Source organism: Ochotona curzoniae, unplaced genomic scaffold (genome assembly GCF_017591425.1).
Source record: "Ochotona curzoniae isolate NIBS_2020 unplaced genomic scaffold, NIBS_Ocur_1.0 patch193, whole genome shotgun sequence".
Classification (NCBI taxonomy): domain Eukaryota; kingdom Metazoa; phylum Chordata; class Mammalia; order Lagomorpha; family Ochotonidae; genus Ochotona; species Ochotona curzoniae.
In genome coordinates this window covers 8,829-29,582 of record NW_024466743.1, presented here as the reverse complement: position 1 = coordinate 29,582, position 20,754 = coordinate 8,829, and the positions used below count along the sequence as shown (strand labels likewise).

General features: G+C 56.7%; 1 protein-coding gene across 2 annotated transcripts in view; it reads left to right on the top strand.

The window, feature by feature from the left end:
* The window catches only part of LOC121166656 (bone morphogenetic protein 7), a 61,882-nt gene extending 41,812 nt beyond the window's left edge, over positions 1 to 20,070 (top strand). Inside the window, exons 3-7 of one of the 2 annotated variants that reach the window (XM_040995882.1) lie at positions 1,730 to 1,878; positions 13,110 to 13,307; positions 18,277 to 18,353; positions 18,661 to 18,771; positions 19,424 to 20,070. In XM_040995882.1, the coding sequence (XP_040851816.1) occupies positions 1,730 to 1,878; positions 13,110 to 13,307; positions 18,277 to 18,353; positions 18,661 to 18,771; positions 19,424 to 19,573 (685 nt within the window). In that variant the 3' untranslated portion in view covers positions 19,574 to 20,070. The remainder of the gene's footprint in view (positions 1 to 1,729; positions 1,879 to 13,109; positions 13,308 to 18,276; positions 18,354 to 18,660; positions 18,772 to 19,423) is intronic. The other variant, XM_040995883.1, reaches the window with a different exon arrangement.
* The last annotated feature ends 684 nt before the right edge of the window (positions 20,071 to 20,754 follow it).

Genomic DNA, 20,754 nt, shown 5'->3' with positions numbered 1-20,754 from the left:
GGGGGCAGTGGGCTGTGTGAGGGACGCAAAGTCTGCAATCCTAGCCATGGTATGGCCAGGATCTTCAGAGGTTGGTTCCAAGACATGTGGAGTGGGGCTTGTAGAGCAGGGTTTCTGGGGCGTGCAGTGGGGTGCCCCCTGCATCCATCAGGTGGGTCTGGTGGTACTGCCCGGGGCAGCTCCAGGCTATGCCCCTGGACTTTGAGATGTGGAAGTGCAGCCCATTGTGCCCAAGGAGACTACCACATGCCGCCCGCCTGCCACGGCTCCTGTTTTCCAAGCCTGGCTCTTCATCCCTGTGTGGGTGTCTGTAAGTTAGAGACATTGGCTAAGGTTGCAGGTGTATTTCCTTGCACTTTCTCTTCATCTGCCTGTCAGATGGATTCTGGCTCAGCCCCTGAGTTACAGTCTACAGACCTGGAGGTCTGCGGGCTGCACAGCAGCACTCGTGGATGCTTGGCAGCCGTGTCTAAGGAGGCTGGGGCCGACTGAAGGGGACAGCTCCTGCCTGGCTCCAGCGAAGTTGGAGCGTGTTGTGTCACTGTGAGCTGGATGTGCCAAAGGCTTGGAAATAGTGACAGCTGGCCCCGGGCAAGGGTAATATCCAGAGAGCTAACTTGGTGTGTGGTTGCAAGCTTGGGCTTGCCGTTGGCCTGGCTGAGCTCCAGTCCTGCCTGGATTCTGTCCTCATGGTATAACCTTGGCCAAGCAGCTCCACCTTTCTGAGCCTCAATGTGAGAGTTGCCTGGTGGCGTGGGCAAAGTGAAATGTTTCATGGAATTGTCAGAAGGACTCAAATGACTCAATGCCGCTCAGGCATTGCAGCCCAGAGCCTGGCTTTGTGTGAGGGCTCAGTGAATAGTCGACATGTCTGATGTCTTCACGTGTGAGCAGAAAGTGCCTTAGGGTTCCCAGGAATATTAGGGGACTCCATGAATGATAGAGCATGTCAGGGTCTTAGGGTCGTCCATTGTTTTACCACCTGCTTGGCTCACTCTGATGGATCAAATGTGGTGACCGACTATTGAAGGAATCAGAGTATTGAAACTGAATCCTAATAATTAAAAGTGCTACGAAGACCTATATACCAGAATTCTATTATGTGGGAAATATAAAATGCACCTGTCCACCCATCCAGTCATCCCCCCATCCAGTCATCCCCCCCATCCAGTCGTCCACCCAGCCAGTCGTCCACCCATCCAGTCATCCCCCCATCCAGTCATCCCCCCCATCCAGTCGTCCACCCAGCCAGTCGTCCACCCAGCCAGTCATTCATCCACCCTCCCCCATCCATCTAGCCACCTGCCTGTCTGCCATCCATCCATCATCCTACCCATCTAGGAAGCTTGGCAGCTTCCTAGCTAACTGGCCTTGGGCGAGTCACAGGTTCCCTGTGTCCTGAGTGGAGATGCTAGTCCCACAATTCAGTACCGTGAGAATCGAGAGGGATGGCATATGGAGAGTACATGGGGCAGTGCCAGGCACATGAGAAGTCATGCAGTTGCTGTTGTTTCGCTCCCCTGCCTGCCTGTAATCTGTCCCCTGGGATCCCCTGACCACTTGCAAGGTGGGCTTGACTCATAGCAGCCCCATGTGTGTCTCTCAGTCTCTTCTGCACTCCCTTTCTTTGTTGCCTGGATTTGTGGTCCATCAACCTGGGGCACAAGGGGCTCCATAGAGGAGGCCCTGACCTGGCTAACGCAGAGCCTGTGTCTCTCCTCTCTCACAGGGATTCAGACCTCTTCCTGCTCGACAGCCGCACGCTCTGGGCCTCGGAGGAGGGGTGGCTGGTGTTCGACATCACGGCCACCAGCAACCACTGGGTGGTCAACCCGCGCCACAACCTGGGCCTGCAGCTTTCAGTGGAGACTCTGGATGGTGAGTCCCTGGCAGTGCCACCACTGACTGGCCTGCACTCATGCCACTGCACGTCGGGAGGCTCTCGGCTGTGTGTGCCTGTTTCCCTGCAAGCAGGCTGCCCTGGCCCCTCCAAACTGACACCCACTCACAAGTCTTTGGACAGCACCTTCCCCCTAGCTCCAGGTGTCTCCCAGCCGCAGCAGCAAACCTGAGCCATCGGCAGCTTTTCAAACTCAGATCAGGTTCTGAAAGTGTCTGCTTGTCTGCTTGGGGCTACAAAAAGTTTGTCAATTTGCCCTCTTGGGGCTGTTCATTTGTGCACATATGCACACAGCGTGTGTTCACGCACTCACAAGAATACCCAGCAATACCTGAGGGTCCTTTCACTCCACCTTGCCGGTTCAAGGTCTCAGACTTGTCTGACCTCCCTTGACCTGGTCTGTGTGAGGTGGAGCCCCTGGGGTCCTGGTACAGACTCCTTTTTTTTTTTTAAAGATTTATTTATTCATTTGAAAGGCAGAGTAACAGAAAGAGAAAGATATCTTGCATCTGTTGGTACACTCCCCACATGGCTGTGTTAGCTAGAGCTGGGCCTGGCTAACGGAGCTCAGGTGTCCCACATGGGTGGCAGGTGTCCAGTCACTTGGACCATCCTGTGCCGCCTTCCCAGGCAGCTGGGGAAGCAGAGCAGTGACACTCAGACAGGCAGAAGCTTAACCTTCGAGGTCACAGCACCAGCCCCTCACCTGTTGGTTTTGATTTTGTCTGTGGGAAGAACTGTTTCATGGAAAAAATTAGAAGAATGCTATCATCATATGTAGCATGACATGGCATTCACAGTTGGGCATCCACACATGATGTGCCAGTGGCACGCAGCCACGCTCACTTGTTAACATTCCGTCTAGGGATAAATGGTTTTTTCTAAATAGAGTTGAGGAATGATAACAGAGACCCCATGCCCTGCCAAACTGAAAATATGAGTTATTTTTGGAAATAGATTTACAGGAAGTTGGTGGCCACTACTGTAGGCCAGACTTTCTCAAACTGTGCTCCATGCCATGTCAGCAGGTACTCCAGGGACAAGGAAAGGCCTCGTGCTCATGTCAGCATGAAGAATGCCAAGGCATGTAAACCAAACAGGTCTCTGCAGGACTTATCAGAGCCTTTAAAAAAAAAAAGGCTTTAATTTTCAAAGACAGAGAAAAGGAGAGACAGAAAGATCTTCCATCTGCTGGTTTACTCCTCAAATGGCCCTAATGGCTGGAGCTGAGCCAATCCAAAGCCAGGAGCTTCTTCCAGGTCTCCCACGCGGGTGCAGGGTCCCAAGGCTTTGGGCCATCCTCATCTGCTTTCCCAGGCCACAAGCAGAGAGCTGATTGGGAAGTGGGACTGCCAGACACAAACTGGCACCCATATGGGATCTTGGCACATTCAAGCAGAGGACTTTAGCCACCAGGCTACTGCGCTGGGCCCCATCAGAGCTTTTCCTTGTCCACCTTCTGTTGTGACTGTTGTGGAATAGTGGGTGGAGGAGCCTGAGTTAGCAGGTGCTACACAGTCCCGCAATTGCTTCTCCTTCAAGGCACCTGCAGGAAATATTGGGAAGAACTAAAAATGAAGTTCTGTGACCGGTGAGCTTGAGTGCTGCTGTCAGTGACCTGTGGCTTCTGGCCTCCAACCTGACTGTGGCGGGGCCTTCGTGTCTGCTGCCTGCCCGCTGGCTCGGGCAAGCCTGGTTTCTGTGGCCAGTTCCTCTTGGTGTCAGGCCTGCTGTCTTCTTCCTCTCCTAAACCCATCCACGAGCCCCTTTGCTTCCAGCTTCTGTTTCCCCCGAGGCTGTGGACAGGGCTTGGAGTCTGTCGAGGCAGCGCAGGCTAGGGGTCAGAGCCCAGTTCGGAAGCAGATGCCCAGGTTCGAGTCCCAGCTTGGGCAGGTGCACTGCAGCAATGCCCAGCCTGTGCTGGCTGTGGGACTCAGTGTGCCGTCATCACTGTCTCCTCTTGTGTCCACTTGGCAGGTAGATACTGTCATCAACATCCTGGGGATGGAGGGTGGCAGAGGCTCCTGGGGACCCCTCGCCGTGCTCTGCGGCTCACTGTCTGGTGTGAGGGCAAGGCTTCCATGCTAGGTGGACAATACCCATGACATGCTGCCCCTGTCTTTTTCATTCCTGGTTAGGGCACCAGGGTTGGGTGTGGGTGCTGTCCCTGGGGACCTAGCATGTCCAGGGACTGTGCATGCCCAGGAGGCCTAGATTGGGCAGGGACCACCCCCTAAGTGGTTGGGCTGCACAGCTGAAAGAGGTTTCCATTCCCTGGGGATGAGTGGAGACGCAGTGAGCCTGCACAGAAGGCTCTGGAAGCTTTGCTTTCCCCCATTTGGTTCTTGAGCACGGCTCCTGCCCTGGAGGTGCACAGAGCATGCCTGGACACTGACACAGAGCCCAGAAACATGTGAGCTTCATGGGTACCTGGGGCCTGGCCAGGGACAACTCTGGCAAAGCTGAGCCTGGTGTTGGCGGTCCCTGTTGGCAAGTTGGTGGCACCTGAGCTGATGGACGCCCTGCAAGTCCTGGCTCTAGACTCTCCCATTAGATACCTCCCAGTGAGAGATGCTGGCTATGCTGGGAAGGCCAAGGTCATCGCACAGCTTGGAACACACCAACAATGCGCCAAGCTGGACTGGCTGCAGAGGCCCAGTCCCTGCTGAGGCCCTCCTTCCAGGACTAACTCAGCATTGTGGCCTCAACACCCTTGGGGCAGCAGCACTGGAGCTGTGGTCCTCTCCAGGGTGCAAGGAGCCTTACCCTGGGCAGCCCCTCGTAGCCACTGGGCTACATTGTTCCCCCAGGCAGAGGGGTCCTCAGGTGGCTGCAGGGACATGGGGTCTGACTCCTGTAGGGTCCTCATTTCCCCACCCAGACAATGGGTGCATGCATGATGGCTGTCTAGGCCAGCTGCCTTCATCCTAGCCAGTGGGCATGCATACCATGCTTGGGAGGCCTGACTTTCCATGAGGCCCACTTTCCTGCAGCCTCAAAGCTCCAGGGCCCCACGGAACCCTCCTTTCCTTTCCATCTGGCCCTGGCGGGAGGTCTCAGGGTCAGAGGTGCCCTCCCGAGACCACCCGGAAAGCGTGGGAGGCATGCGTGCCTTCCTTCTTCCCAGCTGCGGCCCTCCTGTGACTCACCCCTGCAGCACAGCTGGCTTCCGCTCTGGCTCCCTGTGCCCCCATGGCGGGGGAGGCAGGGAGCCCGGAAACTCTGCAGCACCTGTGGCTCGTCATCTCCCCAGGGATGGGGCGGCCCCCTGTCTGCACATCTCTTGCTAAGGAAGACTGGAGGACAGGCAGCTCATGGCTGAGCCGCAGGGGCAGCTGTGTCCTGCACCCCACATGGGTGCTGGGGACTCAGGGCGAGCAGAAAGCTGCCCGGGGGGTGGGGAGGAGCACCAGTGCAGGTAGAGAGGATGACTTTTCAGAAGGCACCGGGCCCCAGGCCTGGCATACTGTCCATACTCTTGACATCACTGCTGGGGTTGCTGTGTGGTCCCCACATGAGCCCTTGCCGCCTGTACGCTGTCAGGTTGCACTCCAGGGAGCTGATGAGCTCCTGGCTCTGGGGAAAAGTCTGGCCCCAGCCCCTCCCTCTGCAGGGAACTCAAACTCAGGGTGGGGCTGTTAGCTTGGGGAGCCCAGGACCCTGTGGATCCTTCCCCTGCCCTGGGAGGTGGTTTCCTGCAGCATGGACCTTGGAAAACCCCAGGGCCTTCTCACTGCAGTAAGAGGATTGGAATGGCATCTTTTACACCTGTGTTGGTTCAGAGATGGACAGGATCCTGGCTGGATTGATAGTTCATTTCCTTTGATACTGAGGGTTTGTTTTTGTCCTCTGATTTTAAGGGACACCAGCACATTTCTACAGGTTTTTGGCCCTGGACCCTACTTTCTGGGTAAGGAAACAAGGACGGGGCTGAGCCCGGCACCACATCTCAGGGTCTGACACAGCTCGTGGGGCCTCTTTGCCCTCTCTGGAAGCATCCCCTGCACAAGAACCTGTGTGCACCTGCTGTGGACAGGGTCTGTAACAGGTGCTGCAAGAATAGCTGGAAGGGAGAACAGACTTGCTGTGCCCAGGTAGTGGGGCAGGGTGGGGCCCTGTCAGGTGCTGGGAGAGTGGGAGGCGCTTGTCGCTGTCCTGCTGCTGATCACATCCGTATCCTGGGCCACCCTCCTCCTCTTCCCTGCCCTCGCGGCCGTGACACGCACAAGTTGTTTGCTGCCAGGACCTCGACTCCAGCATCTTACCCTGGTTCACTGGGTCCTTCTCCCCCTGATCTCAGAAGAAAGCCACGTCCATCAGCCCTACTTGTCTGGTCCTGACTTCGGCTGCCCCGTCACAGCTCCTTATTCAACCTGTCCTTACTGCAAGGCTATGGCACCTTCTCTCACATCCCATCCTGGACAGCAGATGCACGTGTGTTTGGGGGGTCTGTGTGCAGAGAACCCCCACAAGCATCTCTCCATGAGAGAGGGCTTGTCCCACTTCTTGACCACCCTGGATTCAATGGGCGGGATTGCACTGTGTTTCGAGGCTCAGAGGCTGTGGACTGTCTCAGCATGGTGCCCGGCCCGGCAGCCGGGAGGTCAGGCTCTGCCCCGTGGCGCCTGCGGAAACAGCCTGTAAAGCCGCCTGGCCAGCAAGCCCGCCCACGATGCCGCCGCCTCCAAGGTGCCTTGGCCGCCGTGATTGCCTCACATCCTGTTTGTCCAGAGGCCGGAGATGGAGCGAAAGGGCCTGTGACTAGCAGCAAGGTTGGATCCCGCCAGGGCCGGTGGGCAGCGGTGGTGAGCGTGAGGCCCGTTCTGGGCGCGTTGGAGGCCATGCAGATGTCACGAGTGTTAGCAGTGTCCTCGCTTGTCCCTCGGCCTGGGTCCATGGAGAGAAGTGGCTGGGAAGCATGTGTTTTCCGCAATTAATGAGGAACATTCTTGCGCTGTGGGCCTCCGAGGGGCAGCCAATGGCCCCGGGCCTGGAAAACAAAGAAGGCGCAAGAAAGCCGAGAGGCTGCGCGCTCTGTGGGCGGCTTCTGTCCCTTCCTCTCTGCTCTCGGTGCCTTCCCAGGGTTCACTGGGCCCCACTGGGCTGGGTAAGCTGATTCTGCTGAGACCACCTGGGGGTGCCAGTGGGGTCTCCATGCACCAGCCACCCCTGTCCCCAGCTTACCTTCTGGCACCTGCATCTGCGCGCTCCCCTGGCCCTCGGAAGGCCTTTCCTGTATCCACCTCTGGGTATCCTTGCTGTTTTCAGCACCCAGAGGCCCTGCAGCCATACCTGGGCATGCATGCTGAGTCTTGGGATCCTTTCTGCTGACATCTGGCTGGACTCACTGGTGACGGTGCAGTGATTAGATGTGTGGGCTCTGTGCCTGCCCTGTGACCCAGCTGGCCAGGGTGCTTGACTTCATACTTGTGCCATCACTTCCAGGTGCAGTGCTATCATTCCTCCTGGGAAGGTTACAGTGACGGGCAGGGCATGGGACAGGCATCTGGCATGGGGCAAGCTCCTGTCGGGTTATTCGTTTTTGTTACAAATTGAACACAATGGCGGCTGATGTGGAGCATAACCACATGGTATCTTGGTAGATGGGCTGATACTCACTTGTACAACTCTGTCTTTTTGCATCAAAATGCAGATGGTCATGCCTGGGCTGTATTTTAAGAAGGCTTCATTTGCAGAAGCAGGCAGGGGTCTGCACATGGCCTACGGGCCGTGGTTTGCTCACCACTGGGCTGCAGGGTCAGTGGAGGTCAGGACTTACCTGCTGTGGCTTTGTCCTCTTGTGCTGAACTTAGGTCTGGAGCTTATGCTGCAGTCAGCCAAGTAGCTGGCCCCAGGTGTCCAGGCAAGGAAGAGGCAGGAGGAGGAAAGCTTGTGTCTTTGTGTACCTGCCTTCAACTGAGCATCCTGTGGGATTTGGGATGGGCTCTTCCCAAAGCAGAAGGGGTCTGCTGTGCGGTCTCCGAGGGCGGGTAGAAGCCTGGGGAGCTGGAGGCGGGGCCTGCCTGCCAGGTGTGCACCTGGCGCACCTGTCTCATTCAACTCTCCCCCACTTGGGCCTCAAGGCAGGGCCCCGTCAGGTGGTTTCCAGGGCCTCTCCAGGCTCTTGAACAGATGGCTCTGATGCCACAGCAGGGACTGAGCAGCACAAGTGTACAAAGGGTGACTTACTTGTGCCACATCAGGAAAGTAACCAGAGCCCCATATAAAATGTTTCTGAGCACTTCCTCAGCCTCCCAGACTGGACACAGCCCAATGTCCTTCTCCAGGAAACACAGGTTTTTCACATCCCTGGGAGTCCACTCAGCACTCAACAAGCATGACTGACATGTCACCACATGGTCCCATCCCAGAGCCATCACTCAAGCTGGAAAAGGAGGGACAAGGTGCAGACTTAGACAAACGACGCTGGAGTGTTCAGAAGATGCACAGCTGTGGGGATGTCAGCTGGGTGTGCCTGAGGCTGGCATCTGGGCAAGGCATGACTGCCAAGCACAGCTTCTCCGTCAGGACACACCCTGCGTGACAGGGAGGGCCGCTCTGTGTGTTGTTGGATGCTTAGGACTTCCCTGGCTTCAACTTGCTCAGTGCCAGACACGGCTACCCAGCAGCAGTCACCTGAACTGTCTCCAGGCACTGCCGCCTGGGGAACACGCCCTCCCTGGTTGAAAAGCCAGCACGGAGCAATTGTTTGGGGGTGTAGGAGCTGCCCAGTGCCTGATGGCAATGGTGCTTGCGCAAGTCTGCACCTGTGCTGACGTGGGCTTGCGTGCCTTGCTTCATTGTGTGTTCATTTAAGAGCTAAAATGTAAAAGGCAGAAAAATGAAAGTTAACCCTGTCAGGCAATCTGGCAGGCAAGTCAAGAATCCCACCAGAGAAGGAGCTGATGACCCAACTTGCCCATACATCGGACTAGACAGTGCCACCCCACTCTAGGAGCAGAGGGCTCCCCCGCCCCCAGCCCACCCCATCTGTCCCTACCCTAAGGAGAATTCCTTAGCAAATAAAATACACCAGCTAGATATAAAGTATTATTTCTTAAGATTTTCTTATTTGAAAGAGTCACATATATATACACACAGGTCATTTCCCCAAGAAATAGGGTCATAACACATGCTGTGTCCCAGCAGCCAGGCCAGGGCCGGGCTGGAGCTGGGAGCTTAGCATTGCAGCTGGGACTCCGTAGGGGTAACAAGGACCCCAGCACCTGGGCCGTCCACTGCCTTCCCACGTGCGTTAGCAGGGGAGCCAAAACTCCAGGGTGGGGAGTGGGTAATCCAAGTGGTGACTTGCTATGTCACAACACCTGCCTTAAATTAGAATATTAGAATACAGGTAATTGCTCATTTTAACTATATCCCATTTATTGCAAACCTTTATTTAGCTAAAATTCAGATTTCAGCTTGGTGTCCTTTTTTTTTATTCATAAAATCTGGCAATTGGGAAAATCTTCAGATTTTTTCTTAAAGCTTACTCTCAGCTACCATGTAAAACTTTCCCAGCTTTCCAAAGTTGTACATTTTGTATGTTTTGCCTTACTCCTTAGGTTAATCAATACGCTCTCTCAGTATATGCCTTACACCGTGTTACCTCTACCCTTGCTATGACTCATGTGAAAGACAAGTACTCAGACGAAATGACTGCACAGGCGGACTAGAGCTGAAGTTGTCTGGCCCTCCGCACAGGCACTGGGTGCTGTGTGCTCTGCCCCTCTGCAGCCCATCCAAGGACTTCCTGTCCCTCATCCTCCCCAGAACCCTGGCTTGCTCAGTTTCTGCCGGCTCTGAACTCGACTTGTTCGGACTTGGGGTAAAATTGGCGAGGGTAGCCTTTAGGCAGGAGGTGGCCATGTGTCTGGTTGATGGGGGATCAGCCCATGTGCATGTCACAAACAGGTTCATGTAGAATTACCCATGCTTGTGTGTGGGTGCCAGCTGCACGGGGTGGGTGAATCCCTAAGGCCATGTGCTGGGCTTGATCTGCTGCCACTGGTTTTGTTTTGCACTGTGCTGTGAATTCTGCATCCACTCCCAGTGCCCAGGCATGTACAAGGGGCTGTTCCCCAAAATGGGTTCTGAGTGGGGGATTCCTGTTGGCAGCCACGAGGCCACATAACTTCCAGCACTATGGGAGAAACCTGGAGTTGAGGGCAGGGGCTTACCCCGCTCAACGTCTTTCTCTCCATATCATTCCAATGACCGTGGTTGAGTATTTGAACTTCCGAGGAGAGCCAGGCAGAAAAGAGGGCTGGTCCTGGGAGAGAACCATCCTTGTGGCCCTGAGCTTACCAGTTCACTGTGGCTTGGTGCTCATGAGTGGCTCCTGTCCCACGTTGAACAGCCTTCCACCCTGCTTGGCTCCAACTATGTCTGTAGGCATGCAAGGCAGTCCAGGAGGAGGCCTGGGTGTGCTCAGAGCCCTGCAGCAGGCTGGCCGAGGCATGGGTGCTGGTGTTCCACAGGACAGCATTCGTGTGCTGCCTCTGCTGCTGGCTGGCTAGAGGTCTCAGTCCCCCAGAGTTTTGCTGCTTTTTTGAGAGTGAAGTGCTGGGATGCGCACCCTCCGGGGCTGGGTTGAGCACAGGATGGTTGGCTGTTGGCAATGCATTTAGTAGGTCATCATCCAGAGCCCCCGGCGTCACCTGGAAGGCTGGGGCAGAGCTGCCTGTGGGACATTGGGGCTGGCTACCCAGTCAGAGGGGAATAGCTGCATCCTCAGTTCCCAGATGAGGACACTGGGGCACTGCTGGCAGCCTCACCTCTCTCAGGCCACACACCCAGTAACAGGTGCAGGTTTGCACCTCGATATTCTCTTCCTTCCCTGGACATGGTTGTCCCATGGTTGTCTACTGCGAGAGCAAGGCAGACACTCTGGCCCAGAGGTGCAGAGGGGCTGTTGGCAGAGCTGGGCTCTCTAGTTTCTGGATCAGCATCAGGCTTCCAGGCCAGGCATTTTTATTTTGCCCTAAAAGCCTTCCAGGGGGAAATACAATTCCTGGGGCTCAGCTTTAATGGGTTCTTTTATAGAATCGCGCAAATTATGGACTGATGAACTCAAAGAAACCCCGCACAAGAATGCAGGAAAGCCCAATGCTAACAGGGGAAATAGCAGAGCAGGGGGGAATTTGTTTTAAATGTTAATTGGTGAAAAACAGAGGTGAAGCCCCAGTGTGACTCTGGTTTTGGAGGCTGGCTGTCTTGACTTCTGGCTCATCTGGGGGGCTCAGGTGAAGTTGGTTCCAGATGTGCCCCCCCCCCCAAGTCACGGCTGCTACCGGCCACCAGCTCTACTTGCTGGCCCCGCTCCCTGAGCCAGGATGTCCTGACTGTAGTGGTTAAACAGCCTGGCTCAGTTAGCCTGGTCTGGTCTCGGATTCTGCTTGTTGCTTCTCACTGGGTTGATGGGTCGCTCAGCCTCTCTGGGCTTATTCTGTTGTGAGGGGCAGACTTTGGAATTCTCCTCAACATAATATGAAACATGTTTTCTAATAGCTCATCATTGTCAAAGGGATGGATGGATGGGAGGTCAGATGGGTAGATGGATGGATGAATGGAGAGATGGGGTGGATGGAAAGATGGAGAGGTGGGTAGATGGATGGACAAATGGCTGAATCTGTGGACAGATGGACAGAGTCCCTTCTTGGCCTCACTGGCAGAGCACGGCATAGACTGTTCCCTCCACTGCCTCCTTGGTCTCTGGGACCCTACATCCTCCTGATGTCCCCTTCCTCCATTCTGGTCTTTCAGTACTGGGCACTGCTGTGCAGTTGTGGCCACGTTGGCCTGACCTCCCTGACATCTGAGACACCTGGACCCCTCCCCTCAACTGCCTGTCCAGCGACCTGCTCCTCCCATACAAGCCTGCTCAGCCTCCCATCTTCAAACCCCATCTCCCTGAGCACACCCATGTGCACGTTGCTCTGGCCAGACCACTGCCCCAAGCTGGCTTTTCTGGAGCACTACTGGCAGCTGCATTTGCTCTCTGACAGATGTAGGCTTTGGAGCCCAGGAAGGATGGCCTGGGACCTGCTTACTGCTTCTGCAGGCCTGCCAAGCACGGGCTCTGGATGCCCTGCCAGGGTCCCTGGGCGTCCGAGAGGTATTTCCAACTATGGCTGCTGAACCAACGTGGACTTGGTTGGCTGATTTGCTTCTCCACCTTGGTCAACTCTCCTCCCTATACCCCGGCCCCTTTCTCAGTCCCATGGGACCCTCTCTGCAAATCTGATCAATTTCCTTTCAAAATCTACCCGGAAGTCATCCTGGGCCTGTTCAGGGCTATGCCAGTTGTCCTTTGGTTGCCCAGGACTTCACTGGGTGAGGGGCACACGTCTCATTTCTCAGTGTCCTGTGAGTCCATAATTACTTCAAAACTGAGAGTTAACAGCAGAATAAAGTGTCAAGGTGTATTTCTAAAGGCACTGTGATCATTTCTCTCTGACTTCATGCCAGCCTTGCTCCGGTACCATGGGGTCTCATCTCCCTACTTCCGACTCAACTCTTGCTATCCATCTCCAGGGGACAGCCAGAGGTGGTCCCTGCCCTCACAGCATCCTTGGGAAGTCACGTCCCAAGTCCCAGTGGCAGGGCCCATGCACTACAGCATGCGATTGGCTATGCTTCTGATAGCCAGAGGCTCAATTTCTTTATCAAGACACATCCTGGGGCTCTGGGTAGACGTGGGTTCTAGGGATATGAACCCTCAGGAGATACTGCTGGCGTCTGAGACTGCCCCTGCCAGCTGCCTTCCTTGCCCCTGTCACCCCTCTGCCCCCTCTGCCTCCTCGCTCTTCCCCAGCCTCGAGTGCTCACAAGGCCCCTGTGTGGTCAGCTGGGTCCTTGGCCCTGGTCCCCACTTTCCTTGGCATGAAGCAGGGTTATGTCCCACCCTTTGAAATGAGGTGGGTTAGACTTGGATCTCACCAGTTCAAGACTGTCTGGCTCGGTGTGGCTCCCTGTCCCTCCCTAGTTCTGTGTTGCGCTGCACACATTTGTGTCTTTGTGGGATCCCTGCCGGAAGCATGGGAGCCTGGAGAATTGTTGTTTCTTGTTCTGTGGTCAGCTGCATTCCATGTGCCTGCAGCAGCTCCTGGCCCTGCTGGGTGGCCAGTGTGCATGTGTGGACGTGTGGTGAGGTGTGTACAGCCTTCCCCTAACTGCTTTTTGTTGCTCTTAACTGTTTCCGCTCTAGGGCAGAGCATCAACCCCAAGTTGGCAGGCCTGGTCGGGCGGCACGGGCCCCAGAACAAGCAGCCCTTCATGGTGGCGTTCTTCAAGGCCACGGAGGTCCACTTGCGAAGCATCCGCTCCACAGGGGGCAAGCAGCGCAGCCAGAACCGCTCCAAGCCACCCAAGAACCAGGAGGCCCTGAGGGTGACCAATGTGGCGGGTATGACACAACGCCCTGTGACGCCTGGAGGAGGGGGGCTTGGAAATCTGTGCAGGGGCTCCCCAGGTGGACCAGCAGAAAGCAAGGCCCCCCACTGCTCCTCCTGCTCAGAGCTCACCATCTTCATTCTGTAGAAACAGCGCGCTCATTTGAAACACAAGGAGCAAACCCTCGGTCATGTGTTGGCCACACGATGTGAAGGAGGCCTGTGTGGGGAGATGGCAGTGGGATGCCTTGGGAGGAAGAAGGGGCAGATTCTGGCACCTGCTAAATGTAGCTGGGAGGGTTTTCTGGTACCTGTTTTGGGGGGATATGTGAAGGTTTGCTTTACTGTAATTTTCAAACTTAAAAAGATAACTTCTCATTGCACACAGTTCCAGGATGAACACAGGCAGAGCTTGGCAGCATGTGCACCCTGTAGTTCTTTCTTTTGCAAGATTTGATTTATTTGGAAGGCAGAGTAACCATAAAAAAGGAGCACACACAGACACACACACACCATTTCACTTTCTACATGGTTGCACCCATTGCAATTGGGGCCTTATGTGGGTGGGCAGGAGACCAAGGACTTCGTCCTCTGGTGCTTTCCCATGCACATTAACAGGACGTTAGACTGGACATGGAGCTGCCAGGAGTTGAACCTATGCTCCAGTATGGATACCGTTGTCACTGACGGCAGTCTGATACACTGCACCGCCATGTGAGCCAGGCTCTGCAGTTCTTGAGTCTCCTGTTGTACAGAGGGTGCAGGGAGCTGGTCCGAGAGCACAGAGCAAGCCTGCAGCGGCTCGGGATGGGTGCCCCGAGCCCGGGCAGTCCACCAGCCTCCCTACAACCCTGATTCTGCGGAGGCTTGGCGGGGTGTGGTCCTTCCCCAGCAGACCAGTTGGGCACTTGGATACCCCTGGTAGACTGAGGTTGCTAGGTTGCATTCAGATCTTGAGTTTGGGGGCCAAGGTATGGGTACAACCTTCCTGCACCAGGGTCAGCTGAGGCCTCTTCCCCCAGCACCTGTCTGTCCTGCTCTGTAAGGGTCAGTGCCCCCATTTGTCCGAGATGCATTTGATTCTTCCAGGGGACTGGAGATAAGGCTTTCAGTAGATTATTGCCTCCCCGCAGTCCGCTTCCCAGGGGACTTCACAGACGAGCAGCCGGATCAAGGCTGTCCTGCCGTGGCTCTCCACATCCCTCACCCCTGGTTTGGGGAATGGCCACCTGGGGCTCTTGGTCCTAATTCCTGGGAAGCTGTATGAGAACAACCAGAATAACAGCGCTGAGTCGTGTCTCTGTGCTCATCTCTGGAGCCCGTGAACACACTGCCGTGCAGGGCAAGACAGTTAAGGCTGCCTGTGGAGTTGGCTTTTAGCTGACCTTGAAATCAGCTCTGGTCACCCAGGCAGATCCAGACGATCCTGGAGTCTGGTACCTTTCTCGGAGAGCACAGTTCCTCCCTGTGATCAGAGATCTGCTGGCTGAGGCGATCATGGGGTCCTCCAGACGAGGAAAGTGGGCAGGCTCTCTCCCCTGAACCCCCGACACTGCTGTCACCCAGTGTTGCCCAGGCCTCGGGTGAGTTCAGAGGCAGATCCTGGTCTTCCAGGTGAACCCGAGGCAGGGTGGGCCTGGGCACCAACCAGCTTAGCCAGCCACAGCGGGCCCTGTGCTGGCTCTAGCTCTCCCAGCTCATGGGCCTGGGGCATGGGCGGGGCGGGGGAAGTGGCAGCGACAGCCCCCAGACCCCTGCTGCCTCCCCTGTCATGAAATTTCTGTGCAGTTAGCTTTCCCAGGGCAAATGAGGTCTGCTGTGGTTGGTCAGCTGCCCCCAATGCCCCTTGCGGGGGTCCCTGTGGCTGGCCCCAGGCTGTGGAGTGATCTAGGGGGTCTGTCCCAGCAGGCTTTTCAAAAGGATCTGAAATCCCACCCCCATACAATAAAAACCCACGTGAGCCCTGGTTTGTGCTTGGAAGCCCTCTATGTGCTGGACCCCTGGGTGCTGAGGCAGCTGTTTCAGAGAGAGGGGCGGGGGCTGTTACTCACTTGGCCCTGAACCAGGACAGCATCTGGGGTATGGGCCCCTCTGGGGACTGCAGCTTCCTGTGGGACGTGAGCAGAGAGGCGGGCACCATGAGGGCAGTGCTCAGGAAGGTGGGGTCCGAGGGGCAGAGGTTCATGGTGTAGGGAAGGGATTCCTGTCACCATTGGGGGAGGGGAGGAGGCCACGGAGGCTGAGACCAGGGAGGGGACTTAGAGGGGAGGGTGGAACCAGGCTTCTTCTTGGGGCCTGGCCGCTTCACTCTGCAGAAAGAGCCCACGCGTCTTGGGTCTGAACTTTGTCGCGGTTAGATTCCTGTCCTGCAGGGCTCCAAGTGGGAATATCGGGAGCAGAGCAGATGCAGGGCAGCTCCAAGCCAGGGCTTTGGCAGAGGTACCAGCCGCAAGTGCCGGCTAATTCCGCTGCAGCCAGGTCTCTCCTGGGTCCTGGCACTCTCACAAGGGAATGAGGGGCAGAGGGCTGCATCTGTATAGCCCCCAGCTGGGACCCTCACCATTTTGCCTGGCATCTGCCTCTTTGCTGGGCGGGTCTGCTTCCTGGCCCTGCTGCACGTTCTAAAGCCCACCTGAAAGTTTGCTTTCTTAGGGCAGTGCTGAGGCCTGGACCCTGGGCTGGGCTTAGCCAGGCCTTGCCTGCGTGGAGGGTGCACACGTGTGCTTGTGCCATTTGAAGTGCTCTCAGCTCACGTGACTGCCAGGAATCCTGCCGCAGGGGTACACAGGTTGACATCACTGGCTTGGTGGTGTCTGTGCCGGGCAGGGGACACGTGTCCCAGCCTGTGCTCCTTGCCCTGGCCCTACCCCAGAACCACTCAGGTGATGGCTCAGGCTCTAGAAACTGCGGCCCTTGCCTCCCTTTGGAGCCAAAGTCCTTGTGACCAGCAGGCCAGCCAGCTGAGCGCGGGGGCGGCAGCACAGGCCAAGTGCAGGCAGGGACTTGCTCGGGCAGGGCTTGGAGGGAGGTGGAGGAAGCAGCCTCTGGCTTCACTTCCTGCTCACCTGTTCTCTGTTGTGGGTGGGGACCGAGGAGGCTTGTGCCAGCTCCCTTTCCCAGCTTTACCACGGGCATGAGCCCACAGAGACACAGGCGTTCCGGCCTGGTTCTGCTGGGACAGCCACGAGCCGAGGCCTAGAAGGGCCGGGTGGCAACGTCCAGGCTCCCAGCAGGTCTGCAAGCAGCTTCGTGGGCTGCTCTCTGCCCCAGGCTGCTGGGCCTCGGCTTGGACGTTGAGCCTTGCAAGGCTTCTAGACTGGGTGTGGGAGACACTTGGGTACCTGAGCCGGGCCCTGGGGTGGGCTGTCCCTGCTCGACCAACCCCTGTGCACCCTCCTCCCGTTGTAACTTCCTCATGCCGAGTGAGCAGCTTTTTCAGGACCGTGGGAACTGTAGATTTGTTTGCTTGTTTTGTTTTTTAAGATTTATTTATTTCAAGGGCCTGCCCAATGATTCAACTGACTAATTCTTCACCTCCAAGCTCCAGTATCCCACAGGGACGCTGGTTTGTGTCCTGGCTGCTCCATCTCTCATCCAGCATGGGGCCTGGATCTTTCTGTCTCTCCTTCTCTCTATAAATCTGTCTTTCTAATAACAATAAATAAATCTTTGTTTTAAAAAGATATCCATTTGAAAGAGTTATAGAGAGAGAGGAAGAGACAGAGAGATCTTCCATCTGCTGGTTCAGTCTTCAAATGACTGCAAAGGAAAGGGCTAAGCTGATCCAAACCTGGGAACCAGGAGCTTCTTCCACGTGGGTACAGGGACCAAAGGTCTTGGACCTTCCTCAACTGCTCTCCCAGGCCATTAGAAGAGAGCTGGACTGGAAACGGAGCAGTCAGGACTAGAACCCATACCCATACGGGATGCCAGCATTGCAGGCGTAGGATTAGTTTGCTATGCCATCACACCAATCCCTGCAGGCACTGTTGTCCACAGCCCCATTCCCCTGCTGTACAGTGGGCCGCCTGCCCTGCCCTGGGCCTCCAGTGGCAGGGAATGGGCTCACAGCTTAGGTCTGAGGCTCTGACATTGTGCCGGGGAGGGGAAGAGGCTGCCACGAGGCCACCCCCACACTCCCCAAGAGAGGCCAGGGTAGCTGGGTACACCTGGCAGGGCTGGTGGGCAGGGCTAGCCTCTGTGTGCCTCTGCCCTCACCCCCTGCCCGCCCTGCATTAGCGGCTGTTAGCGTGGCCAGAGACCAGCCTTGCCCTTGCCGCTGTGTGCCTGTATGTTCATGCCGCCGACAAGGGGGCACACCAGGCTTGTGGCAGCCAATGGTGACATCACAAGGCCTGTTGGCAGAGGTGGCCTTGGAAGGAAGGCTCGACTGCTGCCTGATGCAGACATGCAGAGATGATGGGCAGGGACAGCCGAGGGCATCTCAGGTGAGTAAGGGAGAAGCCAATGGCAGTTAGTATGCTGTGTGTCCATTTGCACACAGATTTGTGTGTGTGGAAGAGGCAGGGATCACAGCAGGTTTGCAGCTGTGCAGTCCCGGACCTAAACACTGACAGCCCGTGTCCCCGCTGGAAGACCCCAGGGTGACCCTCATCATCCCTCAGAGACCTCAGGGGTGTTTGTCTAGCTCAGTGGCATTGTACTCCCACAGGGGGTGGCCTGGGGTCACCAGGCAGGGGGAGCAGGGGCTGATCCTTGCCAGCAGCGCCCCTGCTGCCAGCGGGGGGCGGGCACGTGGGTGGGGAGCAAATCTGGGCAGGTGACGACATTCCGACACGTGTGCGTCTCACAGACACCCACAGGAGCACCAGGAGGGGCTGTGAGCCAGGACTCGGTGCGAGCAGGGCAGGCACTAGGCTGGGCATTGGTCTGAAGTCGCCTTCCCAGGAGGGCTGTTGCACAGAGGGGGCCTGACCTGTGTCTTTTTCCTCCTTGGGTTCTGCTTCTTGGCCTCGTCCTCAGAAAACAGCAGCAGTGACCAGAGGCAGGCGTGTAAGAAGCATGAACTGTATGTCAGCTTCCGCGACCTGGGCTGGCAGGTAAGGGGTGTCTTGTGCGGGCTGGCGTGTCCTGCCTGGTAGAAGCCACTGGTTCCAGTCCCACGCCGAGCCCTGCCTGTGGTGCTGACAGGAGCCACAGCACGAGGGGGCCACCGCGGCACATCTGCTTTGTTCGTTACTGTGTTCCTCTTGTGTTGGATCCCTTGCTCAGCAGGTGTGGCTGAACCTTTGCCCTCTGATGTTGGGCCTGCATGGTGGTGCCTGGCCACAGGGGGATGGTAATGGTGAGGGCCCCTTGTGCGGGGCAGGGCCTGCGATGGGCCTCACACTGTTCTGCCTGCTGCAGGACTGGATCATCGCGCCTGAGGGCTACGCCGCCTACTACTGCGAGGGGGAGTGCGCCTTCCCACTCAACTCCTACATGAACGCCACCAACCACGCCATCGTGCAGACCCTGGTAGGTGGCAAGGGGTCAGCTGAGTGCGGGCTGGGCTGCAGAGTCCCTTGGATGTGCCTCCATGGAGGGGGGGAAGGTTAGATTGACAGCTGGCCCGAGGCTGCTGTGTGAATTTCATGGGCATCCTTGCACAATTTTTTTTTTAAAAATCACATTTTGTGCATTAATTGGCATAAAAGTGAATATGGTCTTGACTGGAGTTCTTGTTGTAAAAGAAGCTAAACAGCTCCCCGAGCTCCTAGGAGCTCATGGGAGGGGCGGGCCCTGCCCTGTGTCAGTGTGGGGTCCGTTGTCTTTGGCTGAGGGGCATGTTGACCCCTCCTTCAGTCGTGGCCTCCCCACCCCCACACCTGGAGGACCTAAGAAGCAACCTGTCAGGGACAGCCTATTGGTTCCCAGTGGCGCTCAGGTGACCTCTGCAAACATCTGAGTTTGCTCGCCTCTGTGCCGCCCTCTGTACCTGTCGTAGTGGGCAGGGGTCAGGAACACCGCCTGAGGGAAGCCACTGGGTCCGACTTGCCCGACTGCTTTGGCCCCTCAGAAGCAGCCAGCATCCCCACTCAGCTTCCGTAGTGTGCCGTCTGTGTCACCTGCGGTCCATGTGCCCCAGCTATAAGCATGGTTCGCCGTGACTATGTCTGCCGTGTTCCAGGTCCACTTCATCAACCCAGACACAGTGCCCAAGCCCTGCTGCGCGCCCACCCAGCTCAACGCCATCTCCGTCCTCTACTTCGACGACAGCTCCAATGTCATCCTGAAGAAATACAGAAACATGGTGGTGCGGGCCTGTGGTTGCCACTAGGCCCCACGCTGCCCGGGGGAGGGGGCAGACCAGAGGGGACCGCGTCTTCCCCATCCTCCTGGGGCCCAATGTCTCCCATGGCCTGTGCCCTCACCACCTGCTTGGGCCAGGAGCTAGCTGACCACCTGCCTCCACAAGGCCTGCCCACCGCCCTGCAACTGCGTACGTGAGAATGTTAAGGAACAGGAGCCTCCATCACTTTGCATCTGGTTTGTGCTGTGGGTGGCGTCCCCCGGGCAAGACCCTACAGGCTGCTGCGGGCCACGTGGAGCAGGAAGAATTCCCGGTTGACCAGACAGATTGCACAGCTGCGGCCACCGGCTGTGCAGCGCAGAGCTGTGCATGGACTCGTCCCAGAGTGAACAGCACCCCTCAGCCAAGGCCTCCAGCAGGCAGGAAAGGAAGGGGGTGCGGCCAGGGGCACATTTTCTCTGCTCTAAGGGAAGGCTGACGTTAGACCTTCCTGTACTAAACGTCACAATAAAGCCAGTGGGTGGGAATGGTTAGGTTGTCGCAGATCTGTCTTCTTGACCCCAATTCTTGGTGTGTCCTTATTTCATAAACAGAAACATGGCTGGTAGGAGGCAGAGAGGTGTTCTTGCCAGTCCCAGCTAAACCTGAGGGAAGGAGGGAGTGTTTGCCTGGATGCACCCCCAAAGCCAGAGTTTGGTGGGGAAGGGAAGAGGGTGAGTGTTGACTTGAGGGGGACGTGTGTTATGGCAACGGCCCGAGAAGCTAGTACCTGGCTGTCCAGTCCTCCCCGGGCCAGGCTGCGACTTGCATGCAGCTGAAGCCGGAGGGACAAAGCCCCAGGAGTCCTCACCCTCAGTAGGAAGGGGTGAACATGCTGAATGCTCCAGAAGCTTCTGGGGCTGGGCGCTGGTGGGACACCCACAGACTCCTGGGAAGGGGTTTGGCTGAGCATGTGGCTCCCTGAGGTCAGAGAGAGGCAACATGGTGGGGAGTGGCAGGAGTGCAGGGCCCACAGAACTTGGATCACCGCAGAAGGTTCTAGAAGCTATCCCAAGGACAGCTGCCCAACCAAGCAACCTGACTTGCCGATGGCATTTCTTAGCCTGTTGGGTTCAGGCAGCTTCCAGTTGCAAACAGAACAGTCACAGGAAGGTGGCCACTCCTGTGTCATTGGAGAGAACGAGGTGGTCTGGGCAGACGGTGGCCCT